The sequence below is a fragment of the Malaclemys terrapin genome, chromosome 20 (genome assembly GCF_027887155.1).
Source record: "Malaclemys terrapin pileata isolate rMalTer1 chromosome 20, rMalTer1.hap1, whole genome shotgun sequence".
NCBI classification, from domain to species: Eukaryota; Metazoa; Chordata; order Testudines; family Emydidae; genus Malaclemys; species Malaclemys terrapin.
This window is the reverse complement of record NC_071524.1, coordinates 2,279,912-2,293,017: the sequence shown is the minus strand read 5'-3', so window position 1 is coordinate 2,293,017 and position 13,106 is coordinate 2,279,912. Positions and strand designations below refer to the sequence as shown.

The 13,106-nt window shown below is 59.1% G+C and overlaps 2 protein-coding genes across 2 annotated transcripts; one reads left to right on the top strand and one right to left on the bottom strand.

Annotated features, from left to right (window-relative positions):
* The first annotated feature begins 2,054 nt into the window (after positions 1-2,054).
* On the top strand, positions 2,055-7,341 carry THAP7 (THAP domain containing 7). Its single transcript, XM_054009940.1, has 5 exons — positions 2,055-2,137; positions 2,858-2,937; positions 3,496-3,651; positions 5,739-5,876; positions 6,383-7,341. The coding sequence occupies exons 2-5, from the start codon at positions 2,858-2,860 to the stop codon at positions 7,050-7,052; spliced, it is 1,044 nt and encodes a 347-aa protein (XP_053865915.1). The 5' UTR covers positions 2,055-2,137; the 3' UTR covers positions 7,053-7,341.
* Positions 7,342-11,951: 4,610 nt separating this feature from the next.
* LOC128826587 (olfactory receptor 2D2-like) lies at positions 11,952-12,905 on the bottom strand. The gene has a single exon (XM_054009941.1). It carries the CDS (start codon positions 12,903-12,905, stop codon positions 11,952-11,954), a length of 954 nt encoding a protein of 317 aa, XP_053865916.1.
* Positions 12,906-13,106: the final 201 nt, after the last annotated feature.

Here is a 13,106-nt window from a genome sequence, read left to right as displayed (position 1 = left end):
TCCGGAGAGGGGCGGCACGTCCAGGTATTCGGCGGCAATTCGGCGGACGGTCCCTCACTCCACCTGGGAGCGAAGGACCTCCCGCCGAATTGCCGCCGCAGATCGCGATCGCGGCTTTTTTTTTGTTTTTGTTTTTGTTTTGGCTGCTTGGGGCGGCCAAAACCCTGGAGCCGGCCCTGCCCAGTGTGGTCATTCCTGTGGTATCTTCTTGTCACAATTTGGTGAGTCTTTGCATTTCCATTTGTGGAGGGGATATCCACATCTTCCGTGTGTTGTCTGAGCGTGGTTATGTGCAGTCCACTGCCCACGGGGAAGGTGGCTCATTTTGGATCAGTCTGGCTGGGCAATAATCTCATGGTGAAATGTCCTCACGACATTGTAAGGTTGTGAATTCCCCCATAGGATGTGATGCAGGAGCAGCAGAAGCTTCCTAAAAGTGGGGGCCACTGGCACCTGTGACCATGCCCCCCTGCACCACCCCTTCCCCTACGGTCCCACCGCTGTGCCACCCTTTCACCCGCAAGCCTCCACCCTGCCCCTTCCCCCGAGGCTCTGGCCCCCCGTGCCACCTTTTCCCCCCAAGGCTCTGCCCTCGAACCGCTTCTTCCCCCAGCCCCCACCCCCAATTGCTCTTCTCTGCCCCCTCCCCCCCTCGCTCGCCCTTAGGGCCAGTAAAAAGGGGGGGCATGGCCCCCTGATCCCCCTGATGTGTTGCCTCCAAAACCAGCCAGCTCTGCCTAGGCTGAAGCCATTCAACAGACCTGGCCCAAGCAATGGAAGATGGGATCAGCTCAGCTGCATGCAATTGGTGAACAGGCCCCTCGAGAGGCCAGGGCAGGAGGTGGCAGGGAACGAACGACTTGCATTTTAGCAAACACAAGCAGGGAGATGAGCTGGGAGCCTCCGTATCCACCAGGTGCCGCGTCGCCGTCCTCACAGCCTGGATGGGCCGTGTCGCAAATCTCGCAGCCTGGGCAGCCTGAAGCTGGATCTGTGGCCATGGGGCCGGGAGGGCACCAGGCAGAGCCCCCAGGACCTCTCCCCCCGTCACCACAGAAGGAGCCACCTCAGGGTCCTGCCTTGGAGGTCGGCACCACCCTGCTGGAGATGTGGGGTGGGGATGAGAAAAGGGGCGGGGCCTGTGGCAGGTAATATGGGGAAGGGGCTGGGAGGGGAGGGATGGGGCCTGTGTCAGGTGATGAGGGTAGGGTGACCAGATCACACAGGTGAAATATTGGGACGGAGGAGGGGAGGGGGGGCGGAGCAAAAAAAAAAATCGGCCTCCGGAGCTACACGCCGCGCCCCCCCCACCAGCATGCCTCCGCTCCATCTCCACCTTCCCCTCCCTCCAGCGCTTGGACCGCCATACAGCTGATCAGCGCAAGCCTGGGAGGGAGGAGGGAGGAGGAGGAATGCGGCGTGTGCTTGGGAAAAAGGCAGGGCCAGGGCGGGGATTTGGGGAGGGATCCAATGGGGCAGTGAGGGGGCGGGGCTGGAGGTGGGGCCAGGGCAAAAATTTGGGGAGGGATCCAATGGGGGAAGGAGGGGGCGGAGTCGGGACTGGGGGCGCTCAAGGCCCCTCTGGGCTCTGCTCCGCCTGTGAGCGGAGGCAAAATATCGGTACAATTCGCGTCCCGACCGAAGGTAGGTCGGGACACGGGACAAATAAGTAAATATCGGGACAGTCCCGATAAAATCGGGGCATCTGATCACCCTAGATGAGGGGAGGGGCGGGGCTCTGAGGGGAGGGGCGGGGCCTGTGGCAGGTAATATGGGGAAGGGCGGGGCTCTGGGGTGAGGGGGCGGGGCTTGTGGCAGGTGATGGGGAAGGGGCGGGGCTCTGTGGAGCGGGGTCTGTAGCAGACTCTGAGGGTGGGGCTACGAGGGAGGGAGGGGCGGGGCTTTGATGGGCGGGGCATGGGTCCCGAGCAGGGGTGGGGGCGGGGCATGGGTCGGAATCCGATTGGCCGCCGGGGCTCCCCGCCCCCTCCCCGCCCGCGCTCTCGCGAGCTTGTCGCGGGTAGGCGGGGCTCACCCTCCTTCCAGCTCTCGCGAGAACACGGCGAGAGGCCCGCCTGCGCCTGCGCCTGCGCCAGACCCTGGACCGCAGCGTCTGTGGAGTGATGGGAGCGGGGAGGTGAGACCGGAAACGGCCCCGGGGATCCCCCCCCCCTCGCGCCGCGTCACCGGCTCCCGCGCTCGGGACCCCCCCAGTACCCTCCGCGTCATAGCTACGTCACGGGACCCCCCCGGGGACTCCCTCGCCGCGTCACCGCCCCCCCCCGGGGACCCTCCCGGAGATACCCCGCGTCACCGCCCCCGTCACACCCCTCCCCGCACGGGGGTTCCCCGCCCCCCCGGCTCAGCCCCCCGCTCCCCCCTCCCAGGCTGCCCCCCCGCCACGGCTCCTCGTGCCCCCCCCGATCCCTGCCCCCCCCCCGCCGGCCTTCCCCCTCCGCAGGGTCCAGGGGTTCAAAGCTGGGGAGGCACAAACAGGGGATGGGGGTGGAAACCCCCCCCCACTTCCCGTATTGCTGAGTCCTGGTTATGGGGGGGGGGTCACATATGGGGAAGTTGAGAGATCCAATGTGTGGTGGAAATATTCATAGGGGAGGGGCAGGTGTCCTGGCTATGGGGGGGGGGTGAGGGCATGGATTGGGGAGGGTGGCCTGGCTATGGTGGGGGTGGGGAGGGTTCCAGGTTATAGGAGGGTGATGGGGTAGGTATTGCTGGGGGCAGGAGAGTGTCCTGGCTATAGTGGTCAGGTAGGTAAGACTGAGAGCCATTGGCTGGGGTGTAGCTCTGGGGGGGGTGAGTGATTCTCAGGGCCTCCCCATCTCTGTCTCTCTCCCCACAGATGCCCCGTCACTGCTCTGCTACCGGCTGCTGCACCCGGGACACCCGCGAGACCCGCAATCGAGGCATCTCCTTCCATCGGTAAGAGCTACCCTGGCCCTGCTCCCTCCCCACAACCTCCCCCCACAGCCAGCCCTTTCGCCCTCCCCTCCCTGAGGGGAAGGTGCAAGGGACATCCGGGCACCCTGAACGGCAGTAGGTTTAACGCCAACAGAAAGGAAATACTTTCCCAGCACAGCCTGCGTACCTTCCTGACACAAGGACTCACTCATTATCATCAAAGCTTGTTGCTCCAAAACCACAGCTGAGACCAGGTGTGATCAAGGAATCGCTGAGGAGTTGGGACCGATTTTCCCTTGTAGGCAGGTTATTCCAGAACTGCCCACTAGGGAGCGTCTTGCCTCTTCCTCTAAAGCAGCTGGGTTCTGTCGGAAACAGGGAGGCCTTTGGTCTGGTCGGTCCTACGTCCCAGCTCCAGCAGATCATTTGGAGGTGGTGTTGCTTTTTCTTCTCCGTACCTAGAGGACATTAGCATCTCTGGGTTGAAAATGCCTGCGGGGAGGTCCTTGTGGCGGTTGAACCCCTGCCCCGGCCCATGCCTCTCTCGGGAGCTGAACCGTGCCATCTCTGTCCTCGCAGGCTGCCCAAGAAGGATAACCCGCGGCGCAGCGTGTGGCTGGAGAACTGTCAGCGCAAGGACCCGAGCGGCCAGGGCCCCTGGAATCCAGCCTCTGACTACATCTACTTCTGTTCCAAGCACTTCGAGAAGAGCTGCTTCGAGATGGTGGGGATCAGGTGAGTGCATGAGGCCGAGCCGACACCCAGGGATGCCCAGCTCTGTGCCCCGAAGCTGAGTGGTGCTAGCGAGGCTGAGCCTCGCTAGCTTGGGAGATGAGCTTTTTCACCAGGTCTCCATAACCGTGCCAGCAGCTGCCCTGGCATCCCAGCTTGGGTGGGGGTGTGAAGAAGAACAGTACCACCAGTCACATAGATGCCTGGTTCATTGAATATTCTATATCAGGGTTGGAAGGGACCTCAGGAGGTCATCTAGTCCGACCCCCTGCTCAAAGCAGGACCAATCGCCAGACAGATTTTTGTCCCAGATCCCTAAATGGTCCCCTCAAGGATTGAACTCACAACCCTGGGTTTAGCAGGCCAATGCTCAAACCACTGAGCTATCCTTCCCCCAGGTCCTCTCTCCTCTGGGAGAATGGGTTGGACCATGTGGAGCCCTGCCCTGAACCCTCTTCATCTGCCCTCTGGAAGGATGGATTGGTCCATACGGTTCCCCTAATCCTGACATGCCTCCTCCTACCCCGAGAAGATGGACTGGTCCCCTAGACCAAACATACCTCTCCAGAAGAAGGACTGGTCCATACAATTCCCCCTAGTCCTGGCATATCCCCCCAAAGATGGACTGGTCCATATGGTTCCCTCTAGTCCATATGGTCCCCCCTAGTGAAGATAGACTGGTCTGTACAGTTCCCCTTAGGTCAGATGCACTCACCCTCCCCTACCTGTAGGGATGGACTGGGCCATATGGTTCTCCCACCTTCCAGTCCAGACACAGCCCCTCTATCCAAAAAGGTGAACTGGTTTGTATGGTCCCACTAGTCCAGATGCACTTACACTCCCCGTGAGGATGGACTGATCTGAATGGTTCCCCCTAGTCTAGACACCCCCCTCATCCCACAAAGGTGAGCTGGTCCATTTTGCCTCCTTCCACCCCTCTCTCCCCCCATGCAGACACATCCCCTCTCCCGCTTCCTGTGCGGACTGACGGACAGTGTGTCTTCTGAAGCCTAGAGTTTTCTTAAGGCCTGTTCCTCACAGTTCCTTGGCCCCATTTTGCAATGAGTTCTGTTGAAATACAGTTCCGGTTTGTTACAGCAGCTCTCTCGATGCAAGGTCTTGCTAGCGAGCGAAAGAATACCGGGTGTGGGGGGGGGTACGTTAAAGTAGTGGGGGTTTATTGTAAGGTAGGATAAACATACCCACATAAGTAGTCATCCCGCGGGTGCGTCCTAGGACAAAGAGCTCATCTGCACCAGGAAGTTAACCGGGTGAGGTGTGAATGTAAAGCCCTGTAACTATTCTACAATAACTATACGCAAGTCACAGGGCTCAAGGCAGGGGAGAATGGATGGTGGCCGGTGCTAGATGGGAGGTCAGAGTAGATGATCTTCTGGCCTTAAAAATCTATGAATGTGGAACCCCAAGGGCTGGCTGTGTTGATCCAATCGTGGGATCCAATCAGGGCCTTAAACACCTGAATAAAACATGGTGTGGTTCAGAGACTAAGGGATTTGTGAGAGAGAGGGTAAAAAAATCAGACTGCTGCTTATTTCAAAGCCAGTGTGCAGGTGACCAAGCCCTGGTCTACACTTAAAATTTAGATCAGCCTAGCTCCATGTCTCAGGGGTGTGAAAAATTCACACCTTTGGGTGCCGTCGTTAAGCCGCCCTACGCCCCAGTGCGGACATGGCTAGGTGGACAGAAGAATTCTCTTGGGGAGGTGGATTACTCACATCTCCATCAACACAGGAAGCGTCTACGCTCCGGTGCTACGGCATTACAGCTGCTACACCACACATAGTGTAGACCTGGCCTAAGACAGACCGACTGATAAACTGAAAATCGTATGCGCCAAAGTCAGGGCCTCATCCTGGCCTAGTGGATCCTACAGGGCAAAGAGCCATTTAAAAATATTCCCAGGCCAGCAAAGAGACACCCAGCTAAGCTAGTGGAACAGCGTTCCCATCCAAGAGTCCCCGTGCCGGGAGAGCGTCCTCCCAGGGCGATGCCTCCAGCGCAGGGCGGTGGGGTTCTCCCCAAGCCAGCTGGGCCGGGGGCAGCTCGTGCCTGCCGATGTCTCTCCGCAGCGGCTACCACCGGCTCAAGGAGGGGGCCGTCCCCACCGTCTTCGAGTCCTTCTCCAAAGCGCGCCGGGCGGCGAAGGTGAGGGCTTCCCGGCAGAAGGGTGATGACCCCAAGGCTGCCAGAGCCTGGAGGAGGTGGAGGTGAGTGCCCGTCCTGTAGATGGGCTGGGTCGTGGGGTGAGGGGCTGGGATGTGCCAAGGCAGAGCTGTGCAGGCCGGGTTGCGGATCAGAAGGGCCCGGTCTGCCCCCATGCGACTGATGGGGGCCCAGCCATGGCAGGGGCAATGGGTCAGGGTGAGGAGCTGGAACTGGCTGTGTGCATTGGAGACCAGATCTGGGGGGCAGGGAGCGGGGTCAAGGTCTGGAGTGGGTGGGGCAGCCCTGGATGTTATCTCCTGGGCTAGATTGAGGTGGGGAGGGTCAGGAGCTGGGGGTGGAAGGAGCTGGGGCTGTCCCTGTATGTTGACCCCAGGCTAGGTTGGGGCAGGGCTATCTTGGGGGCAGGGTGTAGGTGGGAGGGGCTGGGGCTGCCCCAGGTTTGGATTGGGGAGTCAGGAGTCAAGAGGGGTTGGGATGGTCTATTGCTCTGGGACCCTGCTGTGCCTGCCCCCTGCAGTGCATTGTGGGATGGGCTCTGTCCCCTCAGACGCGATCCAGCCCGAGGGGAGCAGGATGCCCCAGCCAGCGCAGAGGTCTCATGCTTCCCGGAGGAGGAGGAGTCTGAGTTGGCCACGCCTGCGGCTGCCCCCACCACTGAGCACCGCAGCCTGCCCGGGCCCCTCCCCCAGGGGGTGGAGCTAGAGGATCAGCACGACGTCATCCTGGCCAGCCTGTCGGACATCCTCCTGGAGTACCCAGCTGTGGCCACGGGGCAGGAGGCGGCCACGGGGCAGGAGGCGGCCACGGGGCAGGAGGCGGCCACAACCATGCCGGCGCTCCCGGAAACAGACGCCCCCACGCTCCCAGAGACAGATGGCCCCTCAGAGGCCCCCACGTCACCCACCTCGGAGCCGCCCCGTCCCGTCTCCCCATCTTTCTACATGCTGCGTCTGCCGCCCCCGGCCGGCGCCTACATCCAGAGCGAGCACAGCTACCAGGTGGGCAGCGCCCTGCTGTGGAAGCGGCGCGCGGAGGCAGCCCTGGAGGCCCTGGACCGGGTCCAGCGGCAGCTGCAGGCCTGCAAGCGGAGAGAACAGCGGCTGCGGCTACGCATCTGCGAGCTGCAGCGGGAGCGGCGGGTGGCCCCGGACATGCGGCGCCAGCTCAAGGAGCACCTCCAGGTCTTTGAGCTGCAGCTGCTGCGTGAGCTGGAGTGAGCCCCGGGACTGCGCGCAGGGGGCGTCTGTGTGTAGGGCGGGGGGGCTTCACTCCACCCCAGAGGGATTGCATGGCACTCGGGCCTCTGCCCGGGTATGAGGCCCTGGGCTCTGTGGCTCGGCCACGGGCTGAGCTCACTCCCTGCCCACAAAAAGTGGCAGGCCAGGGCTGGAGACGCAAACCTGGTGACAGCACTTCTCTGCCCCCCACTCCTACCCCCACCTTTGCCTCTGTGCCAGGGAGGCGGATTGATGGGGGTTGTAAATAAAGGTCTTGTTTTATATGGGGGTGATGGTCCCGGAGTGTGCATAGCCTGTGGTGCGAGTGTGGCTGGGGGGCAGCTGCAGGGTAACCCCAGGGCAGGCACTGCCCCTGATATGCGTGTGCCCATTGCCCCCGGGGCAGCTGCGGGGTCGGTCCCAGGGCGGGCACTGCCCTGGTGTGCGTGTGCCCATTGCCCCCGGGGCAGCTGCGGGGTCGGCCCAGGGCGGGCACTGCCCCTGGTGTGAGTGTGCCTATTGCCCCTGGGGGAGCTGCGGGGTCGGTCCCAGGGCGGGCACTGCCCCTGGTATGCGTGTGCCCATTGCCCCCGGGGCAGCTGCAGGGTAACCCCAGGGCGGGCACTGCCCCTGATATGCGTGTGCCCGTTGCCCCCGAGGGAGCTGCGGGGTCGTGGTCGGTCCCCTCGTTGGCACTGCCCCTGGTGTGCGTGTGCCCATTGCCCCGGGGGAGCTGCGGGTTCGGTCCCAGGGCGGGCACTGCCCCTGGTGTGCGTGTGCCCATTGCCCCGGGGGAACTGCGGGGTCGGTCCCGGGGCGGGCACTTCCCCTGGTGTGTATATGCCCTATGGCCATGAGCACCTCAGCTCCATGCCTACGATTTTCTCCGTGCCTTCTCCTCCAGGGTCAGTTTGAAGCGGGGACTCACCGCCCCCGAGTTTCCCCGTTTCTGAGCAGGACTTCCTGCCGTGGAGCCCTGCATCGTAGTGGCAAGGAGCTGTGGGCAGGCCCCTGCTGGCTGGGTGCTCTGAGTGGCTCTGTGTCCATTTCCCCTTGACTGTGGGGTTCCCTTAATGTCACCGGACCAGAATCCCAGCTCTGCTCCTCGAACCCCTCTCCTCCCCCCGTGCTGGCTGCCAGGGCCTGCTGCATTAACTGAGGGCTGGCATGGTGGGGGTTGGGAGGGGGGGATGATGCCACCTGTGTGATCGTCCCCTGCCCTCTGACAGGCCAAGCACCAGCACTGCAGTCAACACCCAGCTGGGAGATAAAACGAGGGGCATGAAACGGGCCACATGGCAGTGAAGGACAGCAAGAGATGGAGTGGGGGGGGGGGCTTGATCCCCAGCTGGTGTCAATCCCCCTAGCGAATGGAGGGGTGCTGAGTTACACAGCGGCAAATCTGGCCCCACTGGATTGGGGTCCCTGAGTTTCAGTAATCCTGGGGGGTGGCGTTTTAAATGTAATTACAAAATGACAAGTTCAGGCCTAAATCAACTGTCACAAGCACTGACTGGTTCCCTGTGTGTCTATAAAACATGCCCTCCGTTGCTCACCACCCCCGAGGCCCAGCGAGCGCAGCAAATAGCGGCATGGCCGCAGGGCCCTTCTCCGTGGCGTGGGGGAGGCCTGCACAGGGAGGCTTGGGGGGGGGGGCGAGCCATGGCACTTTTGAATGGGTTGGGGGGGTCCTGCTGGATTCCCACCTGAGCCACTGGCTCCCTGGTGCGCTGTAACTGCCCTGGTTGGACAGCATCACCCGGAGTGCCCCAGCATGAGAGATGGAGGAGGTAGACGACCAGGAGGAACGTACCTGGACAGAGGTCCAGGCCTGGGACTGGCCTAGGTAATTAAGCTCCCTAGTAGGCACCATAAGGGGGCATCTTTCCTAGGGCTGAACCCCCCTTTCCTGTTTGGGGTGCAGGTCAGGCACAACCAGGGAGAGCCCAGACATCCCCCCTCCCCAGGCCATGGATGGGTGGGAGAGGTCCTGGTTTCTGGGGGTGGGAGAGAAATCCAAGCAGCCTCCTCGTTCCTCCCAAAACATCCCTTAATGTCTCAGAGCAAGGTTGGCCTCTTCACCTGGGGGTCCAGCCCCATTGGCCCCAGCAGGAGTCAATGGCGCAGACCCCCAGCAGAGGGTCAATCAGCCATAGCTCCTTTTAGGTCACCATCACTTGGCAGCCCAGTCTGATGAGCTGGACAGGGCGGGGGCAGTCGGACCCAGAGCGATGTCAGTAGAGGAACCGAGAACCCAGAGCCACCCCAGTACCTTGCCCTCGCCGGATGAGCAGGAGCGTTACATGGAGCTGCGCGGACGCCCTGTGAGGGATGGTCTCTGCCCCAGTTGACGTGCACCAGGCAGAGGCGTGGGACGGGAGCACCAGCATCCCCGTTCTACAGAGGAGAAAGCGAGGCATGGAGAGATCGAGGGGCTGGGCCAGCACTTGAACCCAGCTCTCAGCAGCACCTTCTGCCAGCTGAGACCCAGCTCGCGTTTCCCAGCATCCAAGAGTTCCCACAGAGTCGAGCTGGGAATCAGGGATGGCGAGCTCAAAGCCTCAGGCTCCTCCCATGAAGGCTCAGTCAGACAACTGTCCCTCATTTCAAGGTCCCAAAGTCGCATCCACGTGACACCATGTCACTGATGGTTGGGAACTCTTGATCCAGAACCGAGGGGTCCTGGCCCTGGGGGTTATCTACACCAAAGGGGACACATCTGTGATAGATCTCAGGGTACCCAGCACTGTGATCCAACTCTAGGAAAAGGGGATAGTTTGTGGTAGCCGGGTTTCATCTCTACCCCACCAGTCCTTCCACCACTCAAGGACTCTCCTCTGGGCAGTGCCCTCCCCGACTTCACCTTGCATGATAACAGGAGCACCCCACTCCCTGAGTCCCTTTGCCCTCTGGTATCCAGCCCCTGGCACAGGCTACTCATAGAAATTCCAGATCCTCTGCCCCCAAGCCTGCCCCAGTTTTGCCTTCAGCCTCCGCTCCCGTAAACCACACAGCACTGACAATGCAACAGAGGCGGGTTTAGGAAGAAGTAAAGATTTAGCTAAGAGTGCAAGGAAGTGGTGGAAACAAACAGACCACACAGCAAAATCACAGGGCGCGAAGGGTCTGATAGCTAGTTTCCTTTCCTTGCTAATAAAGTAAGTTTCCCCCACCCCACCCCCCGCGCAAATAAAAGTTCGGTCTGTTGCAGAGTGCCTGGGGATTTCCTCTGTGAATGCATCCAGAGTGCATTTCCCTCTGCGGTATGCTGAAAACAGCCTTTTAATCCTATTCGCCAGCAGGGCAAACCTCTGCCTCGTGGCAATGTTCCTTTTTTTTAACCTTCCGGTGGTTTCATTCGATAGTTTGCACTGACCTCCAGTGATTTCCTGTTGAAAATCTTAGTATTGTGCAAGGCTAAACGACTTAAGTCTTGCATTGCATCACCAACTAAGGAGGGGAAGGGGGAGGGGAAGGGGGACAACTCCCCTGGCCAAGTGGGCCGTCGCCGAGACATTATCCCCCTGGGGTCTAATTTCTTCTCCAAGTCCGTAAAGCTTACAGTCAAGATCAAAACATTATCCCTTAAACGTCACCTGTACATGCCTCTCCCAACGATTTTGAATCTTGACAAATTACGAGCGTTCTGTAGGTACTTTTCTCATTACATTTTCTGGATAAATATCCTTAAGATGCGTTTGGTACAGTGAGTTTGTCAGGTCTCAGGTGAGAGCTGTTTGCAAAGAAGGGGACCTTTCGCCAATGGCTCGCGGCATTTCAGCATCGCAGTAGGAGGAAGTTTTCTATCAAGTGCTTTTTTTAGACAGAAAATTGTTGTTGTTTTTCCTCTCTGAAACTTTTTTTTTTTCACCAAAAGAGCCTGTTGATGAAATGTCATCTTTTTTCAGCAAAAACATGACTGCTTGGAAAATGGAATATTTCAATTCAGAAATGCCGCAGTGATGGCTTATGGGAATTGTAGTTTGGTTGTCTCATGTCCCCATTCTCCTCTATAGACTGGGCTCTCCATGTGGACTACGTCTCCCACGATGAACTACAGCGTAGCATTCCCATGATGCACCACCTCTGTCTCCAAGAGGAGAGACCACAGTGCCTCATGGGAGATGTAGTCTGACCAGAGAGCCCAACCTATAGAGGAGAATGGACACATGAGGCAACATGACGACATTTCAGAATTGAAATATTTAGGGGTTTTAGCCAAAATTTTTCATCAGTTGGTGAAAATTTTTTCACCATTTGGCTGAAAGTTTCCAGTATTAAAATTTTCACCAAGCAAAATTGAAATTTTCGGTGGAAAAGTCAGAGAAAACAAAAAAATCTACTTTCAAGGTAACTTTCCGAGGACAAATTTTGCTGAAAACAAAACACTTTGGTTTCATCAATATTTTCTGTGGAAAATGTAACCAAAATTGAAAATTTTTCACATCCAATGCTAATGTCTCTGGAAAATTAAGAGGAAAATGAAAAATTTCTGTTCCATTGATGTTTTCTGTGGAAAGTTTAGATAGGAACAAAAATTTTCTCTTTCACTGAAATTTTCTGTGGAAAGTGTAGATGAAAAGGAATATTTATGGTTCCATCTATGTGTTCTGTGGAAAATTTAGGGGGAAAAAAGACATATTTTCTCGCCAACATGTTCTGTGGAAACTTCAGATGAAAAATTTAAAAATTCAGTTCTGTTGACATTTTCTGTGGAAAATTTAGGCAAAAAAAAAATTCTAATCATTCCCCCTCCCCCCCGCCGCCGCTGTGGAAAATTAAGATAAAAATGTTCTGTGGAAACCCCCTTGTTTCCCAACCAGCTCTCGCCCCATGACATGTCCCAAGTGCCTCCTCGTTTTAGGTCCACACTCGGGTAGTGTGGCCTATTGGCCATGCTTAGGACTTCTTGGCCAATCCAGCCCTGTGCATCAGCTTGGCCACGGCCCCCTTGACCTCCTTGTTCCTCAACGTGTAGATGAGCGGGTTGAGGGCTGGCGTGACCACGATATAGAAAACAGCGATGTGCTTGTCCCGGTCAGGGGCGGCACCGGAGCGGGGCCTCATGTACATGGAGATGACGGTGCCGTAGAAGATGGCCACCACGGCCAGGTGGGAGGCACAGGTGGAGAATGCTTTGTGTCGCCCGGCAGCCACCTGCCCCCACAGCACGGAGGCCAGGATGAGGCCATAGGAGGCCAGGATGACAGCCAGCGGGAGCAGCAAGATGAGCACGGCCGCCCCGAAGACCACGGCCTCTGTGAGGCGCGTGTCGGCGCAGGCCAGCTCCAGCACCACCGGCAGCTCGCAGAAGAAGTGGTTGACCCGGTTGGGCCCGCAGAAGGGCAGCCGCAGGGTGCAGACCGTGTTGACCACCGAGAGGAGGAACCCAGCAGCCCAGGAGGACAAGGCCAGTGCCCAGCAACGGCCCCGCCCCATGAGGGCGGCGTAGCGCAGCGGCCAGCACACGGCGACGAAGCGGTCGTAGGCCATGGCGGCCAGCAGGATGGCCTCGGTGCTGCCGAGAGAGAGGGCAAGGTACATCTGGGCGGCACAGCGAGCGAAGGGGATGGATTTGGTGCGGGTCAGGAGGTGGGCAAGAGCCTGGGGGACGGTGCAGCTGGTGTAGCAGATCTCCAGGAAGGAGAGGTGGCTGAGGAAAAAGTACATGGGGGTGTGGAGGCGCGATTCGGCCCGCACCAGGCCCACGATCAGCAGGTTGCCTGCCAGGGTGGCCAGGTAGGTGGCCAGGATGGCCGCAAAGAGGAGGCGCTGCGTCCGCGGCCGGCCGGAGAGACCCACCAGGATGAACTCGGAGACCGAGGTGCGGTTCTCACTCCCCATCGCCTCCATTCACCTGCAGGGAGAAAGAGCGGGGGGATAACATAGGCCAGGTTCTGAAGCAGACTCAACAGGGACTGGGCGACACTGGGGTCAATCCAGAGTCACACCTGACTGCACGGAGGGCAGGGCTGGATTCTGATCTCAGCCCCCTGGGGTCAACCTGAATTTCAGGGACGACTCCAGATTGACCACAGGGGGACTGAGATCAGA